Raw genomic sequence first — 25,222 nt, 5'->3', positions numbered from 1 at the left:
CAAACGATCCAGCTAGGTAGGTCCAATTTCGAGAAGGAGGTCAATCGTCGAATCCAACTCGGCTGGGCAGCGTTCGGGAAACTACGCAACATCTTTTCGTCCAAAATACCTCAATGCCTGAAGACTAGAGTGTATAACCAATGTGTGTTACCAGTGATAACTTATGGCTCGGAAACGTGGCCTGTCACTATAGGCCTTATACAGAAGCTCAAAGTTGCACAGCGTGCTATGGAGAGGGCTATGCTTGGTGTTTCTTTGCGAGATCGAATCAGAAATGAGGAGATCCGTAAACGAACCAAAGTCGCTGACATAGCCCGACGGATTAGCAAGCTGAAGTGGCAATGGGCAGGGCACATAGTACGCAGAACTGACGGCCGATGGGGCAGAAAGGTTCTGGAATGGAGGCCGCGTACCGGAAAACGCAGCGTGGGACGTCCACCTACAAGGTGGACCGACGACATCGTAAAGGTAGCAGGGAAGCGCTGGACGCAGACCGCTGCCAATCGATCAACATGGAAAGCATTGGGGGAGGCCTATGTTCAGCAGTGGACGTCCTATGGCTGAAATGATGAAAAAAAATGATGAAATGCAGGATCTGGCCGAGTAAGTACCACAATCCCCACCCTCTGGTCAGACGGGTTAAGCCTGATATTCCCATATTTCATGCTTAATCACCTCTTACGACAACCACGAAAGAATTGCGTCCTATTTATTTCACCATGAATATTATGTGACAAATGTGTCACGCAATTGGGCACAAAAAAGCTTTTTCATTTTATTAAAATGAAAATATTTATGAAATGTCTTTAAGAATCATTAGTTACTGTCGTCGTTACTGATGTCAACTACCTAGAGTACAAGCGATAGAAGAGGACTAAAATATGGAGAATCTTCCAATAACTTATCTGCGAACTTAAATCTATTCCAATAGGTATAGCAAATGCATTTTCGGGTTATTGCCTCTATAAATATTCCAAAAAGCCTCAGGATGCTGAGTAAATTATATCCAGTATTGAGAATTCCAGCTCGTTCCTAAAATGTTCCTGCAAGGCTGCAAAAGGGAACTTAAACGATCTTTCATTATAAAACCCTTTAGGCCATTCTTCAAAAGTGCCGCGTCCTTATCATAAGTTCTTACGGAGCATTGTGACAAATCTATTCTTTATTTAACGAAGCGAACATTTCTGGGTTGCTTACCAGTAATTTTATTAGTATAAAGCCCAGTATTTTATCACTTAAATACGTCAGTGATGGTAGAATCATGAAAATTTATACTCGTGGCCCAAGTGGGTTCTATATTTTAGGACTCTAAAATTCGTCAGTGGTTTAGAGCAGGATCGTTGATGGTGTTGCTATTGTAAAAATTACTATTTATAAACATTGCTATTTACTTACTTTTTAAACGACTTTAAAAAGGAGGAGGAGGTTCTAATTCGGTTATAATTTTTCTATTTTTGTTGTTTAAAATGTACGCAAAGCTTTAAAATAACAAAACCAACGCAACGTGAAAATCTGCATAAATCTCTATATCTGAATCTAGTTGTTATAAAGCTCAACTATTCAATAGCCATGGCAATAAAATAGTGGAAACCAATTTTTTGCTAGCCGAAAATTGATTTGTGTGCTTTTGCGATTGGAATACTCGTTGCCATTATTCCTGTGCACCCCCAATTTCGGTGGCAATATGTTACATGGCTATTGTTTCAATTTATCACCATTATCAAAAACGTGAAAGTTATTTAACGTAAACTCGACTAATTGATTTAAGTTTCATAATTTATGTTACGGAGATAAAAAGCTCGTACAGTCGACGTCAAATAAGTAGTTCGTGACACCCAGAGTAGCTAAAAAGCAACACGTCTTTATTACAATGAGGGTTTTCGCGAATGAAAGATCCGCTAGATGGCGGGACGTGGATGTGGGGTCTGACTGCTGCGTGATTGGTGGATTTTGACATATCTGTCAATGTCATGTCAAAAGTAACCAATCATGCAGCATTTGGACATCGCGTCTACGTATTGCCATCTGGTCATTAAAATAAGTTATTTGACCACTTTGGGTGTCACGAACTATTTGACGTTGACTGTACCTATTATTATAAACGATGGTAAAGTTAATCAACACCAAAAAAAAAGAATTCCCCCTTTCATGTTTTGATTGCTTGAGTTTATTTTTGTTTCTCTAATAAGATAATTTTTAGCATACTTTTTGAGAAATAAATATCTTTAAAAGAATAGACACTCATAGCCGATTGGTTGTCTTTGATTTAAGTAACTAAATAATCTACTCTATCGCATTTACCCATATGCTGCCAACCTGTCATGTTATAGATATGATTGTTGTTTATTAAATAAATAAATAATTTATACTTAACTTAAGATCAAATTGCGAACTTCGTTCCAGAATACCAGACCTAGCTTCACTGAAGTTCAGTGAGAGAAACGTATTAGAACCAAGCCGACTTAACTTCATTATGTCGGGGATATCTTGTTGCAATTAACGTTTGATCTTCAACGTTGGAAGCTGTGCTAATTAATACACTTTGTCGGTATTATTGTTTGTATGAGGTATGTATGTACTGTATATTTATAATCCTATTTGTGAATAATCTTCATTGATTTTACGTAATTATGTACACTTGTAATCCGATTCGTTAATAAGTAATCTTCATTGATTTTACACAAAACCATAGCAAGTGATTAAATAAATTAACCTACTGATGTAAAGAGGTTTTTGATTAAATACCTAATTACCTTCTTATGTAAAGAGGGGAGGGGTTTATCTAATTTGATAAATATTGTTAAGTATGAATTTAGATATGCCTAATTCTAGCTTGAACTACATTTTTTATTTTCTCTTAACCTTCATCTAGCTAGATAATCATGTCTACTCGTACACAATAAGAAACACCAACTCTTAAAAATCTAGTGAAGTAAGATTTGTGGTGAGTCAGTGTCGATAATTTCTCAATAGCAGAAGCTTGTAGATTGCATAATGGCACAATGGTGTATAAATGAAAGAACACCTCTTCTTTCAATTACAGGTACAAACGTACCTCTTCAAAAAGGTAAAACCAATTCTCTCTCGATACTTTCGTCAAGGCAACTGCAGTCGATTTCCGTTGTTTCAAACAGCAAAGGCCCGACAATCGCCCCTTGCGCGAATCCATTTGGTTTTTAGTTAGCAAGAGCTTCGAGCTTCCTTTTTTGAGTGCTCCCGCTCGCTTGTAAATTGCCTTTGTCTTTTAAAAGACTGACTGTTGTTTTTCAACCCGGTTTTAGGCTGTAAAAACTTTTTAAAATCCTTTTCGGTACAGGTTGTTTGTTATATTTGGAGGACTTCCACTGTTTTTCTACTAAATAGGTTTGCAATTTTATTACGAAATGTGAAATTACTCCGGCTGACCCTGGGTTTTCCAAGGTTTATTTTATATGAGAGATGGCGCTAGTTGCCAAGTAAACATCGGATCCGTACTTTTTACGTGATTAAAAATATACACACCCAATAAATTGACTTTTTAACGTGTGCTATGTATAGGAGTAACAATATTACCCAAGTGAAAGTGTTATCTACGTACAAACTACCTTGTGTGAAGTGAAATTACCCAAAAACTGATACGCAATAAACACTGCTAAATTCATCTCATTCCTGCGGATTCTTATGACTGACCTATCAATTTACGTGCAAAATTGATCATGGATTGCGAGGACGCTTGTGAGTGCCACTAAAGCTCAAGGTATGAGAATTGATATCTTTTAATAACCTCGAAATAAAATATTGATGATTCATGAACTGCTGTAATCGCGAGCGAAAAACTACAACAACGCCATCTATTAAAAAATTCGAAAACTATCTACGTAAATAGCGCCATCTAGTGAAGTTGTAGAAAATTACCTACACCGCAAAGATCTGCGTTAAACAGTGCAATCCATACCAAAAACTAAGTTTACGCCGTTATCCGAAAGATGGCAAATGTGTGCGCAGGCTGCCGCCTAACAATACCTGATAGAAGATACCTTAAGTGCTCGAAATGTCATGAAAACTATGATCTTGATTGCGCAAACGTACCTGAAAAGCGTTTCTACAATACTATGACAAGTGACCACAAAAGAGCTTGGAAATGTCAACTATGTCGATCTAAGGAACCGAAAACTGGTAACAGCAACACGCCAATTCGCGCAGACCTTCATCTTGATATATCTCATGAAAGCCAGGGTCCAGCACGTTCATCGGAGACCCCAACACTAGATCAAAACGTCACGGTTAGAAGAAAGATTCCCTACAGCGGAAACACCAGTTACATAGAAAGCTATGATGACTCAACCTGCTCTCCCGAAGGAAATACACTGATAACAAGCCCACAAGCACACACTACAAACAAACCAACTGATTCCTTTGTGGAAAATCCATTAGTACTAAAAAGTTTTACATCAATACTACAGGAAAATAATAAAACCATAATATCTGCATTACAAGCATCCTTCAGAAATGATATAGCAAACGTTGTATCAGAGATAAAAGCGGACTTCAAACAAACTTTTGAAAGAATATTTTACGAACAAACATTGTTTAAACAGGATCTCACTTCTATAAACTCCAAATTATCAGTACTAGAAAAGAAATGCAACACACTTCAATCAGAAAAAGAAAAATTACAAATAGAGATACAAAATCTACAGAAAACATGCAATACATACCAACCTAACAACCAAATGAAAAACGAAACAAATGACAAAACATTAGTTTTACATGGCCTAACAGAAAATTACTGGGAATCAGAAGAACAACTTATTGCCAGAGTAACAAACATGTTTTATGAATTGCTAAATGTAGATATATCGGGACACGTCGAAGAAATGATATTTATAGGAAGAAATAACAACAAAAGACCTTTAAAAATCGAACTTATTAGCAAAAGGATGAAAAAATACATTTTGGAAAACTCTATATATTTGAAAGAAGTAGGTTATAACGTCACTGAATATTTAAACCCGTTAGCATTGCAAGAAAGGAGGAAATTACATCAAGCTTTACAAGCCGCTAGAAGAAACGGGCAGCATGCAATAATAAGAAATAACAAATTGATTATAAACGGAAAAGAAGAAACAACCTCCCCACCACACAAAGACCGTAAATCAAACTCCCGAGTTTCAAGGACAGAAAATAAAGAAGCCACCAATCTACAAGAAAATCGCTCCTGCTTACCCCCAAACCTATCTCCTTCCCCCACCCAAACTGTACATAAAAGTCCAAATGCGGTACCAGGTGATAGAGTAGGCACATCAAATGGAAATCAATCTAAAAATTGTTCCTTTCGTAGCTAATTTAAATATTATGTTCCAAAATATGCAAAGCATTTGTAATAAAATCCATCTTTTAGATGCTCTTACTCAGGAAAATTCAAATTTGCACATCATATGTATAACTGAATCTTGGCTAAACAAAGACAAAAAAGATTTACTAAATTTAGATAACTACATTATATGCTCATCGTTCTGCCGAGAACAACATGAGTGTGGGGGCGTGTGCATATTAATAAAAAAGACATTGCATTACCATGAACGTACAGATATAACCTCTATGTCATTAGAAATGATTTTCGAGGTATGTGCTATTGAGTTACCAAAAGAGAACCTATTGATCATTAATTTGTATTGGCCGAATAGTGTGAGGGAAATCGAAGTATTTTATATGTGCCTAGAGAAACTTCTAAAGCACATCTCTACAAGAGATGGCTCTAGAAATATTATTATAGGAGGTGACTTCAACGTGGACTTTATGACAAATAATAAAAATAAAATAAGACTCAAAAATCTAATGCTAACATTTAATTTTCACCAAAAGATAAAAGAACCCACTAGAGTTACACCAAGTAGCTCTACATGCATTGACCTACTTTTTACTAATTTTAAAATTAGAGACACTAAAACATCTGTTCACGAGTTTGGCCTTTCGGACCATAGAGGAATATTGTTTTCAGCACCTCTCATGTCGCAAAACTTAAAGCAATTTTTGGTTTGTAAAAGAATATTTAATGAGAAAAGTATTAACAGTTTCAGGGCTGCACTTATGAAAACCGATTGGGACAGTATAATTACACTGGATAAAGATATTAATCAAAATTATAATGCCTTCAATGATACCTTGGAGGCGGCCTTGAACAGTTGTATGCCTAAAAGACTTATTAAAATCAAAATAAATCACAGGCAGAAACACCTCACTACAGGAATAAAGACATCATGCCGAAACAAAAGATTCTTAAAACTAATAACATCAAGAACAAAAAATGATAATTTAAAACAATTCTATAAAACCTATTGTAAAATACTAAAAGCAGTTATCTATAAATCAAAAAAGATGTGTAATAGGTATAGATTTCAAAACTCACAAAATAAAACTAAATCTATGTGGCAAATTATAAACCGTGAAACTAACAAAAATACCCAAAGATACAGGAACCTAATGATTAAGGCGCCTGACAAAAATACTCAATGCGTTCCTAAATTGACAGCAAACACATTTAACAACTACTTTGCGTCCATTGGAAATTCCCAAACAAAATCGGCAAAAATTGTTGAAAAGACACCAAACAACACAGTAGAAAACACATTTTACCTTAGCCCTGTTCAACCAAAAGAAATAAGCAATATAATAAAGAACCTCAAAAATAAGACTTCCTTCGGCATCGATGAGATCCCCCCCTCTTTGGTAAAAAAATGCGAAACACTGCTCACCTACCCATATACCAAGCTAATTAACCAATCCTTCTCACAGGGCACTGTACCAGATGCTCTAAAAATAGCAATAGTTAAGCCAATCCACAAAAAGGGGGATGAAACGGACATCACAAACTACCGGCCTATTGCATTACTCCCTACGTCATCGAAAATTTTTGAAACCGCTATGGTGAATCGCCTGTATGATTTTTATGAAAAATTTAAAATCCTACATGAAAATCAGATGGGGTTCAGAAAAAATCGCTCTACTAGTCTTGCCGTTTATAAATACCTAGAGAATATCGTAGACACAATTGATAAAAAAACATATGCAGTAGGTCTACTCTTAGATATGAGCAAGGCCTACGATAGAGTATGCTATAAAATCCTTCTAAATAAATTATACCAGTCAGGAATCAGAGGAGTAGCTCATGACTGGTTGAGATCTTATTTGAGCAACCGTTATCAATACGTGGAAATAGAAAACACCAACTTTGAAACCGGAGAAATAACCCACTGTAGATCGGATGCAGTTCCTATTACTGGCTCAATACCTCAAGGCAGCGTCCTGGGATGTCTCCTGTTCTTGATCTATATAAATAATCTCCCTAGTATATTGAACGAAGGATGTGTTTTGTTTGCCGATGACATCTCAGTTCTAATTCCCTGTAGTAACACCGCAGAATTGGAAATCAAGCTAAATTCGGTGCTGGATAGGATTATGGGTTGGCTTGATTCACATAACCTACAACTTAACCTGAGCAAAACCAAACTTATACAATTTAAACCCTACCAGAAAAAAGCGCTACAGATATTATATCACTACAACAATATAAAACTAGACACTGTAAACTCTGCCAAGCTATTGGGCATACATCTTGATACACATTTGAACTGGAATAGGCACATTCAATACTTACTGAATAAAACATCGTCATTCATTTATGCACTTTATCATTTAAAGCGGGTAACAGATTTCGGGACGGCCCTAACGGCATACTACGCCTATGCGTATTCGAGACTTTCCTATGGTATAATTATTTGGGGGAACTCTTGTGAAGCAAACAAATTATTTATACTGCAAAAAAAGTGTATTAGAATATTAACAAATATAGACCAGTTGGAATCATGTAAACCGCACTTTATCAAACACCAAATACTCACGCTAACGTCTATATACATATTTGAGTCGTGTAAATTTGTTAGGAGCCACCCAGAGTTATACTCACCACTGGAAGGTTTAAAAAGAAACAATAGAAACCAAAATAAACTTAAAGTACCTTTTTCCAAATTAAAATTAGTTACATGTAGCCCTCCGACGATGCTAATAAAAATTTACAATCATATACCGAATAACATTAAAAATCTAGAAAAATCAACACTGTTCAACAAAACACTAAAATCATTCTTAATAAATAAAGGCTACTATGACTTACCAGAATTTTTTAATGACAAGCTTGACTAAAATTTTATTAATCATTTTCTGACATATTGGAATGCTTCGACGTCTCAATTCAAATTGTTTTTGTAATTTAATAAAATGGAATAACGTTTTTTTTTCCGTATAATACTGACCATTTAAGACTAACTAAATGTTATTTAAAATTATTTTTAAGGTAAATACTAACCCTCTCTCTGATGTTTTGCTGTGCCCTTGCAGGGCGTCACATGTATACCTAACCTACCTCTATTTTGCAACAACATATAAATTGTAATGTGACATGCAATAAACGTTTTGAATTTGAATATTTAGTACAAACGACAGAAGAAGCTAAGCTAATAGCATATTAATCAGCTGTAATAAGGACTCTTTTGCAACAAGAATTTATAGCTGAATATGCTGCCGAATGTACATCGACAAACGAGGATGGGACAATAGAAAATCAATCGCTTAGAGCCGCTGGCAGGTCGCCACAATCGAATAGGTAGTAAATAATAGTATTGGGCTCGGACCTCACTCACCCTGAATATTCGAGAATAGTAGAACGAAAGATTGATTGAATATGCGGCCAATTCAATACCAGATCCGTAAGATCCTCACAATATTACATGGACGTCCGAGCTTTACTACCCACCATATAAATCATTGGCCAGCACGTCCGAAAATTCCAGAGCATATTCGGAAGAAATTCCAACATTCTATTTGCCCCTTTCCGGAATGTCACGCCAACACCGCTGGGGAACGACGTAAAAGTATGAGAAATATGACGTGCGAAGCCAATAAAACTTCGTGTAAATGATTTACACGCGTTCCAGATACCTAATCTTGATAATGGAAGCGAAAGTCGTGTGTAAGTCAATTAAGCTTCCTGCATCGCGATAACTAAGTTTAAACGTCCGTAGCGGACTGGAACATGCTGACAGTTTAAGGGTCGAAGTTGCAAACTTCTTGATGTTCCTGATGGCACACTTCTGACTATTTTGGCACTATTAGCACACTGGCATAGCTAGTCAGTAGAATGGCTATTATTGACAAAATGATACCTATATTCTAGCAGGTCGTCGACATTCTGTGACACGTACTGCAGCGTGAAGTCAAATTAGGCTAGAATAACCGCGATTTTGATATAGCCATGTGTGTATCAACATCGCGGTATATTGATCAATTGACCACCTGGCAGGGCATAAGTATTGTACGTAAGATTGGCCAAGGTAGTAAGTTTCTAGAATGGAGACCACGTACTGATAAGATCAGCGAGAGACGTCTACGTTCAAGGTTTAGATGACCTTATAATGGTTGCAGTAATTAAGCCGTTGGATGCAGGGCACTTCTAAGCAACCAATCTGGAAATAATTGGGGGAGCCCTATGCTAAGAAGTGGCTGAAATGATGATGATGACCAACTGACCTGTTCTAATAAGTCGCCGACGGTCTGCGACACGGGCCGCAGCGTGAAGCGGCATCGCTCGCGACGCGACGGCAACGGGACCGTGATCACCGGCAAGCCACGCCGGTACGTTACTATCACTTCTGAAACAAAGAAATAGAGCAGTTAAGTTCTGAGTCAATGTTCAGTCGAAAAAGGCCGAGTCCGCACTACGGATGAACCGCCGCGGTTTTTAACCGCGAGATTTTATAACCAAGTAACTAATGCAAGCGTCCGCACTGCGGCTTTTTTCCGCGTATCCGTTTCGGGCGATATCGCGGTTTGGCGGTTTACCGCTTGCGCGAAAAAATCTTAGTGCGGACTCAGCCTAAGCTTAGTTATAGTAATGTCAGTGATGCTACTTTATTCCCATCTACCCCCATCGAGCTTGCCACTGACGTGTTAGTTGGCACTAAATAGGTGGCGTTTATATTCCCATCTGCCCCTTCGAACTTTGCTACCGGGCTGGTTGTGTGCACTAAATAGGTGGCGCGATGGCGTTTACCATCCCGGTGGTCAATGGCACCTATTTTGTTGTCAATTGTTACCGCGGTCTCATGCGACCGCTTCAAGTCGCACGACCTATGCAAGTTCTTTATTGTTTTTCTCGACGTGAGCTCTACAGCCTTATGCCTATTAATATGGTAAAGAAACATAGAAAAAAAAAGAAGAAAAACAGACATATTCCACTTTGACATTTCCACTGTGACATTATTAGGTACTTTCTTTTCCCGGCAATTTACCCTCTGGCATTTCAATTTAAGCGTGGCAATACTTGTTACCATTCCATTTGGGTAATATAAAAGACACTACGGTTATATCTAGCCCCTGTGGTGATAAATCGTTGTTATGTTTGTGGTATTATTATGATACACTCGAAATTCATCATGACATACTCGTAACTTAGGTCGTGGAATATCCTTTTATAGCAAAGAAACCTTTTTTCCAAGAAGAATACATTAGTCAATAATGATACTTAATATTTGGGACGTGTATAAGTGCCCTGGAAAGGGCATATTACTTATATACTGAATAAATAAATAAATAATTTAAAAAAAAAAAAATAGAATTTTTAATAAATTGACGCGGTCATCAAACAAACGTCGTCAAACACGGATGTCATACACAAAATATCTATCTAAGGCTGAGTTGCACCACCTAATTTTGACCGTAACTATAACGATAACCGCTGCTTTTTTTATGGAGTTTGATAGATTTCTGACGTTTGTCAAAGCTAAAGTAAGATGGTGCAACCCAGCCTAAGGCTTATTACGAATACCGCTAAATATTAAGTAACACATACTAAATTAGGCATTTACATACACTCGAAATCATGACTAAAACCTACTATCTACCTAGAGAACAAGACTGTTTAAATTCTTTCTGTCTAATTTGGTGTTTATTGTAATTTTAAACCTTGAGCCAAAACCACGCAAGAATATCATATTTATTACACGTGTTGCCATTTCCAAAAGAATACAATTTATAGTTTACATGATGTAGATAAGTATGGTTAATAAAACTATCTCTCCGAGTTTAGAAGAGCTGTTTAAATCTCAATTAATGATAATATTCTCCACAAAACCACTAGTAGTTTGCTAAGTGAATGGATAGAATGAAATTGTTCACGAAGCGCGGGCGTCGGTCTTAAAGATTAACTCTAGTTGTAAACCGATCCCACATTTGATTACTTACTTGATACAATGTTACCACAATACAGAATTTAAATAAAGATCGCATCCACCTCCAAGGAGATCTAAAAACGGATGTCGTAAACAAAAAATAACATCCTCCTCTTAAAAGAGTGCACACTATTAAAGTCTTACAAATATCGATACATAGGTATGGTGCATTTAAACAAAAATTATACATAGGTACTCGTAATTATCATTTAACCAAAGAAGTAAGTTTAAGAAGACTCGGTAGTTCTGTGTCAGTGTAACTGACCAGCATTCAAAGTCAAGATAGAAACTGGTAGCCTTGCTTGCGAGATTGAAACGTAGAACTTTTTGCAATATGAAATTCAGCTGTAAAGAAAACAACTGAATTTTCAGCAATAAAGGCTCTTGACACGTGTAATAATTACTAAAAAATTGTTAAGTCAAGCTCATGAAGCGGTTTTTACAAAACTAATGATTTAAAACTTTTATGTCATTACCTAATAAATGAATTCTCTGAAATTTCAATTGACACGAAATTAACGTATTGATTTTAACTGAAAGAACACAAACTATTCACATACAGCGCTTTTGTTTCAGCCACGGTTTTCCATTTCATTTTAATTTTTCAAAACAATGTTCGTCACAGGTTATCTCAAACTACAACTACTCAATTACCAGATTGGTTTTTGCATACGGGCCTGTTCTCCGACGCGCTCCACTTATCGTACAGTCGAGCACAACTGCGCCTACGCACGTCTAACCAATTATTTCATTTGGACCACCGATGTATAAGATTTACAACTTAACGGATATTGTAGCGTAATTATAATCATCGCCAATTATTGTTGTTTTATTTTTACACTTTATACACCGCAACAATCTGGCGTTTCTACTCAATGAAGCAGAGTTTTTCTTGGTTAAATATAAGTTTAGCAATACAATATTTAGAAATTAAAACTTTGTACATTTTGAGAATACATGTACTTTCCTGCGTATGCTCTAGGAAATATTGCACAATTTTAATTCTAAACAATTTAACTTGGACAATAACAATTTCTGAAATAAGTAGTTGTCTTACAATTTTTCAAGTCGTCTATCTTCGTTAGTTTTAGGTCTATTTTTCCATCTCACTCATACTAGCATTTTTGCTATAAGTAACAGAGATGAAAAGCACCGAAAATACTGCTACAGCGTTAGGTAGAGTAACCCTTTGGAACTAGAAATTGTGAATTCCTTTAACCAAAATTCCATCACATTTTGTAATTCTCAATAACAATAAATTTAATGAGCTACAAGTGATCAAAGTTCAATTGAATCAAGTTAGCAGGTGTAATATGCGGTTGATCTAACAGCTATAGTAGCTTAAATACTCAGAGGGAAAGCAATTAATTAAGCTGAATGGAACCAGATGAAGCCACATCATCTCGGTGAGCCCACAAACAGTTACGGTTATTGCCAATTCACAGCAGCGAGAACCTAATATTCTAGCTCGGGGTAGACAAATTGACATTTAACTTCAAACAGTTGATGCCGTTTAATCGGAATTCAGAACAAACTAGAGCTGTCAGTCAAGAAACAGCACAGTGGTAAAAAAGTACGCGAAGAGCAAATGTTTATGCATGTGGCTTTGATTGAATCAAAAAGAAGGATGATTATCTAGTTCACTATGGAATCAAATAGCGTAACTGGAACAATAAGGTAAAACATTAATGAATTTAAATGAGATTTTAGAACAATTTAACTAGCCTCGAATTAAACTTTGGCTATAAAAAGGTTATCTTGTTTGTGCTGCAATGACAGAATATCAACTTCAAATGACAGGAATAACACCCCTATCGCTATAGCAAACACAGCGTGTCCGAGAACAAATTCGCAAACTGATAATGAGCCTGCCAGATAATTGATTAGGATGTAATGATTTTGCACACGACAGTACAAAAAATTCATTGTTAGACTTTCAAGCGGACTAATCGCATAGTGGTGCAATATGAGCTCTATGGCAAAATGAAAAAAAAAATGTACTGATACTTTTTTAGTTCCTCTGGTTCTGTGGATTTAGTTATAAATCTACTATCGATGAAGTAGGAGCTAGCGAAAATTTTAAATACCTAGCTTTTAACAATTAGTTTAAGATTTGAAGTATGTCATTATTGATTACACCTATTTTGTGAATTCAAGTACTTTTTTTTCCAATTAATAAGTCAGAAAGTGGTATGTTTATAAATGGGTTGCCTGTAAATTAACTGTTGAAAGTAAGTACAATAAATTACAGCAAAATCAGCTGTTTTAGTTTTATTACTCACATCAATTTCACAACTTCTGCAAAAACTAGGACACTAGGGACTCTGCGTTCAGTTTGTTTTACGGCGCGCCAGCAAAAAAGAGCTTATGGTCCGCTCAGAAGTAAATTATAGCAGTTTGTTTGAAATCATGCTTTAAAATAATTCGAAATAAAGCTAAATGTTTCTGGATACTTTAGTGACTATATTACTGTATAACTACAGGACAAAAAGGTGCTAATATCACCAGGACATTAAACGGCGCAAACGGGCGGTAATATAAAATTTTATGTAGATGATAAAGCCGAGTGGTTCTAATGTAGTCCTGCTTAACTACTTACTACATCTAGCTTAGTTAACTTTTTTTCAACATCTTGTGCCGCTCATACACAAAGACCCCTCAGGTCTAATGTATCACTCATCAACATTGGGCGGATATCACTCATCAACATTGGGCTGAGTGTGAGTTTACATCAAACCGTTTAAAAAATGTATGAAAATTTTAGTTTTTGAACGTTTCCCGTTAGGGGCGCTGTACCATTCGTCATACATTTATTGTCATTTTTGACATGCGTTTGATGTAAACTCATACTAGGCCCTCAGTACAACATTTTTCCCGCCTAGTCTTGAATTCGTCGCACTGTGCGCATACGCATCGCATACGCGCATGCCCGCTGTAATTGCCCTGTCACTTTCCTAATTACCATCGCGTCGCACCGTTTCTCCACAATGTTTGATTTATAGATATCACTTTTGCATGCAACGATACTTTTTGTAAACACTTTTTACGAATGCCAGATTCAATCTGGGATTGAGTTATAGTGGTTTTCAAAAGTGAAATGATGATGTATGGATTCATTTGACTATGTTAATTTTATTATTTTGCTATGTTTCTAAAACAAATGCATCTACTAGTATGTTTCTAAGAAGTTTACCTTTAAAATAGTGAAAAATGATTTGAACAAATTGTTTATGAAATTCATGATATCGTTTTTGACATTCAAACCTAGACATGCAGAGTAACCTAATCAAGAACAACTCAAGAACCTTATGTGAATTTCAAAATGACAGACAAAATGCTTGTTCAAAAAAGTCATTCTTTTTTATTGCTGTTTAGCCTAAAATGCGTATAATCGCCCATAATATCAGGGCAGGTCTCGCAGGCAGGCACGATTATGGAAATTGACCTAAAAGTTTACTAACACTGGCAACTAACAGGTTAAACTCCCATTTTGTGTGTTTCAATAGAGTCATTAGAACTTGATTTAGTTGAAGTAATAACATTCGAAAAAGTTACTTTTCGAATTAGCAGAGCATTTTGTGTACAACATTAAACAGCGGTGTACTTGTACGTTAACTTCATTCAATTCAATAATTATTTTGTTATACGAGACGTAAAGGTATTTCTCGTAACACTAATTGAACTAAGGCACCCGTATTACGTACCACGTCTTAAATTATATACGCAGCAACTCAGTTACCGCAAACATGTTGACATGAGATTTTGACGTACATTTTCCGGCGAATGATATCTTTAACGCAATAAGAGAACGCAACTGGAAAATATACCAAGATGGGCCCTTATGTACAATTTTGTTTTAGAGATACGATACAACGTAAGAGCCAGTAAGTACAGTGTTTAAATCAGTTAACTAAAAAGTGTAATTAGTTACCTCTGTTTCCAAAGTGGAATATTTTGTTGAGCGTATCATTTTTTTTTTATTTGGTAAAACTCACACAGTAAGTGAACATAAATTCAATTCAGTTTTCTAAGAAACTGAACTCATAAATCGTGAAAAGATAATTTCGGGGATGCCATTAGTCACCGAGAAACGACTTGGAAATCGAAACTAAAGAAAGAGTTCATACTTCAAAGCTATTAAATCTCAGAGAGTACTAAAGAGTAATAGTAGGTACTTGGCTTAAAACATTATAACATTTACATTACTTTTAAATAATTTATAGCTTGTTCGCCAACGGCAAACATTGATTTCATGTCTTCATACCTTGATTGAAATGTAGCGTCAAACGACGCAAACAATGTATGGGCGGAATAATATGTATGGGCGGGGTAACGAGTACAAGTGTTATTGTTTTCAGACTGATTTTATAGGACGTAAAATCGGTGTTGTTACATGTGCGACACGATTTTAATATACAGTCATCATACAAAATTGTTGTTGCAAACTCGCTCTTATTGTACGAGGTATAAGATACAATGTTTTAGCACCTTGCCGTGCTGGCATTAGTGTACATTCTTGTTGAGCTTTTTTCGCTTGTAATAAAGTTCAATTTGTACAAAGGTGTTTGCAACCTGCATTCATAATGTAACTGAGTGTACCGTGTCACATTTAAAACAATTTGTTGGAACATAAAATGTAGAAAAACGATGCCGGTTCATTTGAGTGACTATCATTTGGTTCAAAATTCTAGTACTCATCATCACCATCATTTCAGCCACAGGACGTCCACAGCTGAACATAGGCCTCCCCCTCCTCCTCCTCGACCTCTAGTTACTCAAATTATGATAAAACATTCACTCGATAATTGGTGAACACGAGTAAATTATGCCTTTATGGACACGTACCTGACATTCCTCATTACTGTTTACACGTGTACCTAATTGATGAATTTGATATTCCTACAACAACACTTACTATACAAAAATAATTCACCTGTGTGTAATTATACTTCTATTAGCTTCCGCAGTTAAGTATTCACCTTTTGGATATCTGCCATTACAACACACAAGGGATTTAAACACTACAATAAAAAGTAATTAGGCCCTATTTGTCTCTTTCAAACTCAACAAGTCTTTACTTTGTGTTTCATTAAAAATTCACAGTGAACTGAGCATTCCATAACGGGAACGAAACTGTTTATCAAATTAAAAATTCAGTCCACGTTGGATTCCAGAACTGCACTCAAATTCCAGGAAAATTACCCTCCAATTTCATCCTAGGTATAAAGTTGTGAGAGTTTTACACTATCTTTTGATATGACTCTCCAATTCTGTAAAAATAATAATTTGAAAAAAATATTGATGAACTAATTTCGAGTTTCAAAAAACCCTACCTTAGTTACGGCAATAAATATGTGTTATTATAATGTAACTAATAATTTATAGGTACATACGTTAAAATGTACTAAAATTCATTATCGATGGGTACCTACTTAAGTTGGACAAAGAATGACACTGTAAAGCTACTTTATCACCAAAATACACTTGTGTGAGGGTAAATACATAAGTGACGTACAAAACCCTAAGCATCAAAAACTTGGTTTCAAATGCACTGAACACGAATATCCATTTATTCCGAAGTTACGACCCGGTTAGTAAGTTTCCAGCATTCTGTTTGCCAAATACGAGCTTTTATTTCAAATATCTCTGCCAAAACATATCAGTATTCAGTACCTATCAGATTAGATTTTATTCATCTTCAGTAAAATACGTACAGTCAGTATTAGAAGTTAGGAATTCGTATCCTACTAATATTATAAATGCGAAAGATTGGATGTCTGGATGTTTGTTACTCTTTTACTCAAAAACTACTGAACGGATTTTGATGAAACTTCACAGTATTATTGTTTATAACCTAGAATACCATACTATAGGCTATAATTTATGACGATCTGTGCGACAAACGAAATTTCACGCGGGTGAAGCCGCGGGCAAAAGCTAGTTATGTATAATTCAACTTTGCAAATTCTTCTTCTTTTATAGTGTGGTCAATAACTTAAAAGTTAAGTATAGTTTATGAATACGGGCGTTAGGTCACAAACCTAGTGACATCTCTATACTTTAATAGATATATTCGAAAGGAGCTGCCATAGGCATCTGACTCATTTGGATCGACCATTACATTAATAAACATTTTCCAAAATGAATCCGTATCCCATTTTCAATAGCCGAATCCCGTTTCAGGAACCATTTCGATATCAGTTATATCTACAGGATGGAAACCATAAGTAATCTTACTCGATTATTTAATTTTCTAAAAAACTATACAAGATATCGAAAATCTGGTAAAACCTTTAAATAAACCACTTGAAAAAATCGAACTGCCTAAGGCGGGATTCGAACCCACGAAGATCTGGTAGAAATATTGAATTTTCTGATAGATCCAGTTTATTCCGTAACTAAAATTGATATCGTTAGATAGAGCTGGTAAAGCTTTTCGATATCTTGTAGATATAGTTTAGAAATAATCGGGTGAGATCACTTGTCTTATCGTTTCCACCCTGTATAAGTAGTATAAGTTGTATAACTTGAGAAAAATAATCACTTAGTTTAAGGAAAGTATGTAGTAATAAAATATGAGTTATTATTATTAATGTATTTTGTCGTATCTCATTGCTTTTATCGACAATAAATGTTGCTTTAAATAATACTCGTATTACTTAATGATATTAACAACGATGTTAGATAAATTGACTACGTCTGGACTCACATAAAACTGCAAAAGAAAATGGGATGCTTTTGAGGAAAAGCGTAACTATTTATTTGAATTGAGATAAAAACATAATGCGGTCATTTTCGGGGGTTCCCCGGAGGTAATATATTTATGTTCCGCCCTAATAGAGGTCATGTTTGGCCACAGATATCTTTTTATGACGTTCTTGCACTATATAAAAAGCAATACGAATGTAGTCTAGTTTGCTTACTTTTCTTTTGTATAATATCAAGAACTTTCAAAGTCAAAGAAGTTTATTTAAAGGCAAACTGAACTAAATTGAAAAGATGGGACTATGACAAGACCTTATTAAATTATCATATTTTATAATACTTTTAGGTTTTATTGCCCTTCTATGTCCCCAAAGCGTAGCCTAAAAACATAGCAAAATAATCTTCAGAGACATTGTCATATTTTGTAAATTCACCGAAAGAAAAACAATTTGCGCCTTTATTATCATGTCAAGACAACATTATTATGTTTGTGAGACAGCTTCAGACCTGTCTTCATGAAGAAATGCCATTTTTATTTTCTGCAAAAAGCTTTTACACAACAAATAAAACCTGTATTTTGCTATTGTTTTCAAAACAAGGAAGTATGAATGAGTCGTCATAATAATGGAGTATTTGCGTGACATCATACCTATCACTCCCAAGGACGTCCTTTTGTTATTTTCCTGGACACACATTACTTTGTATTTGAAATATGATATCTGGACCATCAATCCGTGTTCTGTATTCTTTTGAAATCTCACACAAGAGTATTATGAAAGAAAGGAAGGAAAATGTATTTGTATGGTAGAAGGCTGCTCAAAATAAATAAAACTTGTAGAAGAATATCTGATCTAAACATACTTCTTTCAGAATTCTTATAGCTATCTGTTGTCTGAAGATATAAAACTTCAAACTCATCCTATGCTCATAGAACTTAGTTCGTTGCAAGAAGTTCGGAATCAGATTTCTTGAGATGGCTCAACCTTCACTGGTTGCATTTTTCAGTTGTAGATTCCAAGTTATAAGCAAACCTGTACTTAAATTAGACAACTTGAGGCAATCGAGTAGAGAATTATAATTATAAAAAACTGTGAAGTGCGAGTCGGCCTCTAAAAAGCGAAAGGTTACTGACTGACTCACTCATCACGAAATCTTAGAAACTACACGTGCTAGGAATCTCAAATTTTGCATGGGGGTTCCTTTTAGAACGTAGGTGCTCACAAAGACGGGATTTTGCGAAATTCAACCCCCTAAGGAGGCAAAACGGGATCCACGCGTACGAAGTCGCAGACGGCCACTAGTAAAGTATGACTGCTAAATTGACAGCCATATCTGAGAGATTAATGCCCGTTTTCACCATCAATCCCTAATTTTTAGGTGACCACTTTGAAATCAAAATTCCTGTTATGTGTTACCATAAGGGTCACTTAAAAATTAGGAATTGATGGTGAAAATGGGCCTAAAAATATCTAATTTCTACGATCAACATACTAAGTTACACAAATCAATCAAGTTAATTGATTTACTTATTTGTTTTTGCAACTTAGTTTGAAACTGCAAACACTTTCAAGTTACGAATAGAAATACTGAACCTCCATTTCAACTTGACTGACTTTACTACCCAGCATAACTTAGATTGAAGAAGTAACTTCAATAAACCAGCTCGCTTTTCATTAAAGTTTATAATCATGATTAAACAGTTTGATTGTTCAAACTTTTCGGACTATTAAGTCGTATTTGTTCTGTAGAGACTCGTATTTAGCCGCAATTAAGTACTAATCACTTAGGGTCGTGCTTGAACGAGATTCGAACCGGCATTTATTATTCAGTGTTGCGACCGCAACTGTGGCAAATGTGGAAAAAAACATAGAAACAGTTACAGTGGTTGTGAAAACTCTTAAAAAAACTACGAGCTATTTTTTTACCACACGCACACTTTATTATCATCGAAAATTCGATGAAAAATAAGAATAAAAAGTAAATGTGAAATCCCTATAATATTTTATGACAACAGAAAATAGTTGCATTCTAGATTCCTGTCGATCGTAGAAAATAGGAACATACTCGCTATATGGAAATCTAAATCTAAATTTTTCCCGGATTTTTTAGCCCTACCAAGGAAAAAAAATTTCAACCTATATGTTACAGACTAGACGCATAATACGAGTCACAGTATGTATTTCTACACTTTTTTCGTTCTCGTACGTTAGAAATCAAATAAGCTCGATTGGATCGGGCCGATGCTAAATTCTTCGAACTGATGGGAAATTGCAAAGACTTTCAGATCTCATTTAGTTTCAAGCGAACCTTAAACTCTGGATCAGTGGGCCGAGTGCGAGTTTATATGAAGGAAAAAAAAATGTATGAAAATTTTAGTCTTTGAACGTTTCACGCTAGGGGCGCTGTACAATCCGTCATACACTGTCATTTTTTAACGCGCTCACTAGTGAGCTCGTTTGATGAAAACTCACACTCAGCCCACAGATATACATATCTGTACCCCCAGTGAAAAGGGATCTAACTCGACTTAGATCAAAATTGACTTTATAACATAATGTGAATCTCTGAAAAATTAGCTATTTTTGTATCTAATCGGTATGTTTCTACGACGTATAGAAAAGAAAATAATGTTGTGTCAAATGATACAAGTAAGGCTTTGTGAACCAATTTTGAGTTTTCTTTCGTGTATATTGATACATGTCTACTTTTAACAAAGTGTACCGGAGGCTTCTTTCAATTTTTTATTGTGTCAAGAGGTATGACTCGTGTTACTACTTTTTACACGATTGAAGTTGTTCAGATTGAATTTGTGACTAACAATATAAGATGACTCATATTAATATACACAAAAAAAACTATGTATTGTTGGTTGGTGAAAAAGAATGTAACTTAATTTATATCACAAAAAGTAAAAAACAAAAGGTTATTTTTTTTGTGTATAATGATTCAATTAGACTAATACCATTAACCACAAAAATTTCGTACATGTGTAAAATGTTATAAGTTACTTAGATCAGAAACATTTGAAAATCGCAACTAATAATTTGGTTAATTATTTGGTGTAAAATGATATAACTTAGCCCAAACGTCAGATTAAAGGAAAAAATAATGTCGTAGTTTATAAATCAAAGAACTTTAGTTAATAGTTTTAATAAATAATGGTGAACATCTACTAGTAAAACATATAATTGAATTCAAAGTGCCTAACGTTGTCAATAAGTGCATTATAGAATTTACAAGAGCTCCAACTAGGTACCAGAACTCTTTATAAACAAAACTCATCACCTTTGACAACAAATTGAACTGGGCGAGTCATGTCGAGAACAAAATAAAAATGGCCTGTATAGCATTCCATCAGTGCAAGAGACTCATTGGTAGTAGATGAGGTCTCAACCCAAAGATAACACTTTGGCTGTACACGTCGGTTATATGGCCCTCTTACACATATTATTATGGATCACTTGTATGGTGGCATAGAACACAACTATCCACAGCAAGATCAAAACTCCAAAGCCTGCAACGCATAGTAAGCATAGCGGCCACTAGTTGTATGAGAACCACTCCATCGACATCACTTGAGTACCTTCTGAATCTTAGATCTTTAGACCTCTTCATTCAGGAGGAAGCGCAAGCAGCCGCTTTAAAACTTAAAGGTCAAGGACATAAAATATAAGAAGCAAAACAAGGAGACAGGACAATCCACGATCCTGCACAAAACCCTAATAAAAGAAATACTTCTCACCGAGGCACCCATCGACAGAATTTCCTGTGTTCAAATCTTCGACTGAAGATTATAATATCCAGCTTACAGCGGAAACGCAAGATTGCTCTGGAATCAATGAACTTAGGATATACACTAATGGCTCCAAAACCCAAAAAGGTACAGGAGCTGGTGTCTTCTCGAATTACCTAAATATACTAAGAATATCTACAACACTAGATAAACACAATACAATTTTCCAAGCAGAATGCAATCAGAGCAGCACAGGTGATTGCAACCATAGACATCCGAGGTCTGAATATAAAAATAATCTCAGATAGTGCAAGCAATACAAAGCAACTTAATATACTACATTATAATACTTATATTGGAATGCCATGACGCGCTCCTAAGTCGTTGCAGACGCAAATGGCGTTACCCTGCACTCCTGAAGTAGATCAAAGGGCACAGTAACTCCTTGGGCAACGACGCAGCAGATGAACTGGCCAGAAAGGGATCGTACACGACGGTATTTGGTCCGGAACAATTACCTATAATGCCGATACCATAAGCACAGATCAAGACCTGGCTGCGCTCCAAAATAGAAAAATAACACCACACAGAATGGAAAGATTGTAAAAGATGCAGGCAAACAAAAGATGCAGTTGTGGATATATCGAAAAAGTTCTCCCGCAGCCTCATAAGACTAAACAGGGACAACATCCAAAAGGTCCTAAGTGTAATAACAGGTATGTTAAACAAACACCTACACAATATAGCTGTTACAGACAGCCTACTGTGTAGAATATGCATGGAGGCAGAAGAAAAACCGCAGCACGTGCACAAGTAGTGCACAAGCGTAGCAGATCAACAGGCTCAAAATCTCCAATCACCAGGGTCGCTGCAGAAGGCCTGTAGCGACCTAGATAGGCTGCTGCTACTTGGGGGGATCTGAAGCGATTGGAATAGGAAGATAAATTACAAATAGCACACAATGGTCTAATCAAGAGGCTAAGTGCAATATTCGATTGCCCTGAGAAACTATCTACGAAAGTCCTTATGAATGGATACTATGTATAAAGTAAATAATTATGTAAATGGCATGTGTTGCTGGACTTTATCTGCTTAGCTCGCAAGTATAACATGTCTTGTTAATTCATGTCTCTATTGATTTAAGAAGATTCCCGCCCTAGGCAGTTCGATTTTTTCAAGTTATTTATGATTTAAGAAGAGTCTGACAAGGGTGGCTAAATTTCTTGCGCTGCTTCTTCTCAGCACTGGTCCATTTATGTCCCAAAATTATTGTAGGGTTCAAGTAATACTAGGACGTGTTAAAGGGCTGTTTAAAAGCCTCTTTGTTGAAAACAAAAGCATTTTATGAATTTACTTTTATATTATCCTTCTGTAGCCAAAAGGCAATCAATATACCTTGACATCACCATCTCTGGTTCAGGGTTTGATTCCTAAAAGGGTGATTGTAGAAAACAAACTTTTCTCTGTCTCCTGTCTAATTAGTTCATGTGAAACCATTGTTATTTCTGGTCTTTACTACACAATTGCTTCAGCTATACTTACTTTATAATAGGAGATAATGTATGTGATTTAGGCCGATATCATTCATGGTATATGGTGTAATAATGAATAAAATAGTAGTTTCAGATCAGAATAAACATTTAAGGAGTAAATAATTAGAATTCAGTCTCAAATTCTAGCCTTATTCCTTTACAGTCGCCACTTATATCACTTTACACATAATTATAAGGATACTTAGATCGCTATTATGTTAGTTAGATCAGTTTACACATTTTTTTTCTCTCCACAAAATTGGTGTATATTAATATAAGTAACAATTTTTGGAAGATTTACCCTAAATAACCTGAAATAATGATTCCTCATAGTGTAATTACTTATGTTTGTTTTACAACTTTTTCTAAAATTGAAGAAACAAAAAATTATCAACAGAAATGGTGGAAAATGTATCACTTTACACTTGTTAGCGTGTGGTTAATTTAGTGTGGTGTAAAATGATTTATATCTCATTACATCACTTTACACGAATGTAAAGTTGTCGTGCATGGTGATATAACTAGGTTTTTATTTAATTACGAAAAAACCACAAGCTATATTTCCCAAACTGGCACACTGCCTAATTATATCTAACATTACCTTTCACCTAAAAAATATTTCACCAAGTTATCTCTAATAGCGACGAAGCAGGATTTTTTTTAACTTCAAATGCGATTTCCCAAAAATCACCATTTTCGACTTAACTCCCTTTTCACTGGGGGTACAGATATTATGTGTAGGTAATTAATTACGACTTTTAATTTAGTAGCAATTATTTATCTAATATTTTAAGGCACTTAGACTGAGCCCAAACAAAAGGCTAAACAACTGCTTGACGGGCAGAAGGCCAGCTTTAAAAAATCATTAATAAAACACCATTTCCTGTCAGGCACTATTTAAGTGCTTGTATACACAGGACGCTCACCCATCCCAGCTGTAGACATGTGTACAAAACCGCGCATGTATACTTAATGAAACCATTAGATCCTGCAGGAGGGAAACCGAGGGCACTTGTAGCTACAGTTTACACAACGTAAAAATGGCTGACTGTTATTGAAGTAATGTTAAAACTTTAATGTATTATGCAACAAAGCTCAAAACTCAAAACGCAAGCACAGACTCGTAGTTTTTTTAGTTGGTTGGATGTAATATTTGGACAATCGCAGACTCTTTAGAGTATAGATTGAATACCTACTCCAATATGTTAAACTTATAATGTCCTTATAATCAAATAAAGCTCAAAACTTAAAACCACAATGATCTTTAAGGATTACCTAAATTTTTTGCCATTCACAGACTGTAAGTTGTTGAGTACATAAGTACCTACAGATCCAAGACTCCAATACAGTGTGAGTCACGTTAAAGTGTACATATGAAAATAGATGAAACTAGACCTATTTTTATCGACAAAAAAGTGGTCAAAATTTTTTTGAGATTTTTTTTAAATTTTTTATAGAATTTTTTTTCTTTCAAGTACTTATTGTAAAGAAAACGTAATAACTTTTAAACTAAGAGGTATATCCTGATAAAATAAAAACACTAATAATGCTAAATAACAGACGATACTAAAAAAATACATAAAATACTCAGAAAATGGCAACAAATAATAAAAAATTATACTTTTTGAAAAAAATCTGCTTAAAAATTCGTGTTTTTTTGGTTATTTGATAAATTTCTCCAAAAAATGCCCCTATAAAAGGTGGTTTTTATTACTTTGAATTATTTTCTATCGTATTACCTTTGTAAAACCAAAAATCGCGTGTCTCTATCCCTATCACAACATTTGCTATGATCGTTTGAACTAAGCCTCTCCGGGCGCGCCATTCAACGCTTCGTTAACAACGAAACTGAAAATGGCTCTAGATTTGTAATTATGATAAAGACAAGTTAGATTTCAAGTAAAAACAAAAGATTTCGAAGTAAAATAAGCATTTTAGTTAAAATTAAAATTGTCCCTACCTGTAGAGGAGAATAATGTTGTGATAGG

At 35.4% G+C, this 25,222-nt stretch overlaps 1 protein-coding gene across 2 annotated transcripts in view; it reads right to left on the bottom strand.

The window, feature by feature from the left end:
- LOC135071222 (calcium uniporter protein, mitochondrial) overlaps positions 1-25,222 on the bottom strand; it is a 255,858-nt gene that overhangs the window by 26,045 nt on the left and 204,591 nt on the right. For both annotated transcript variants that reach the window (XM_063964997.1, XM_063964998.1), the window contains one exon: positions 9,565-9,686. In XM_063964997.1, the coding sequence (XP_063821067.1) occupies positions 9,565-9,686 (122 nt within the window). The remainder of the gene's footprint in view (positions 1-9,564; positions 9,687-25,222) is intronic.

The sequence above is a fragment of the Ostrinia nubilalis genome, chromosome 4 (genome assembly GCF_963855985.1).
Source record: "Ostrinia nubilalis chromosome 4, ilOstNubi1.1, whole genome shotgun sequence".
NCBI lineage: Eukaryota > Metazoa > Arthropoda > Insecta > Lepidoptera > Crambidae > Ostrinia > Ostrinia nubilalis.
This window is presented reverse-complemented; position numbering and strand designations above follow the sequence as displayed.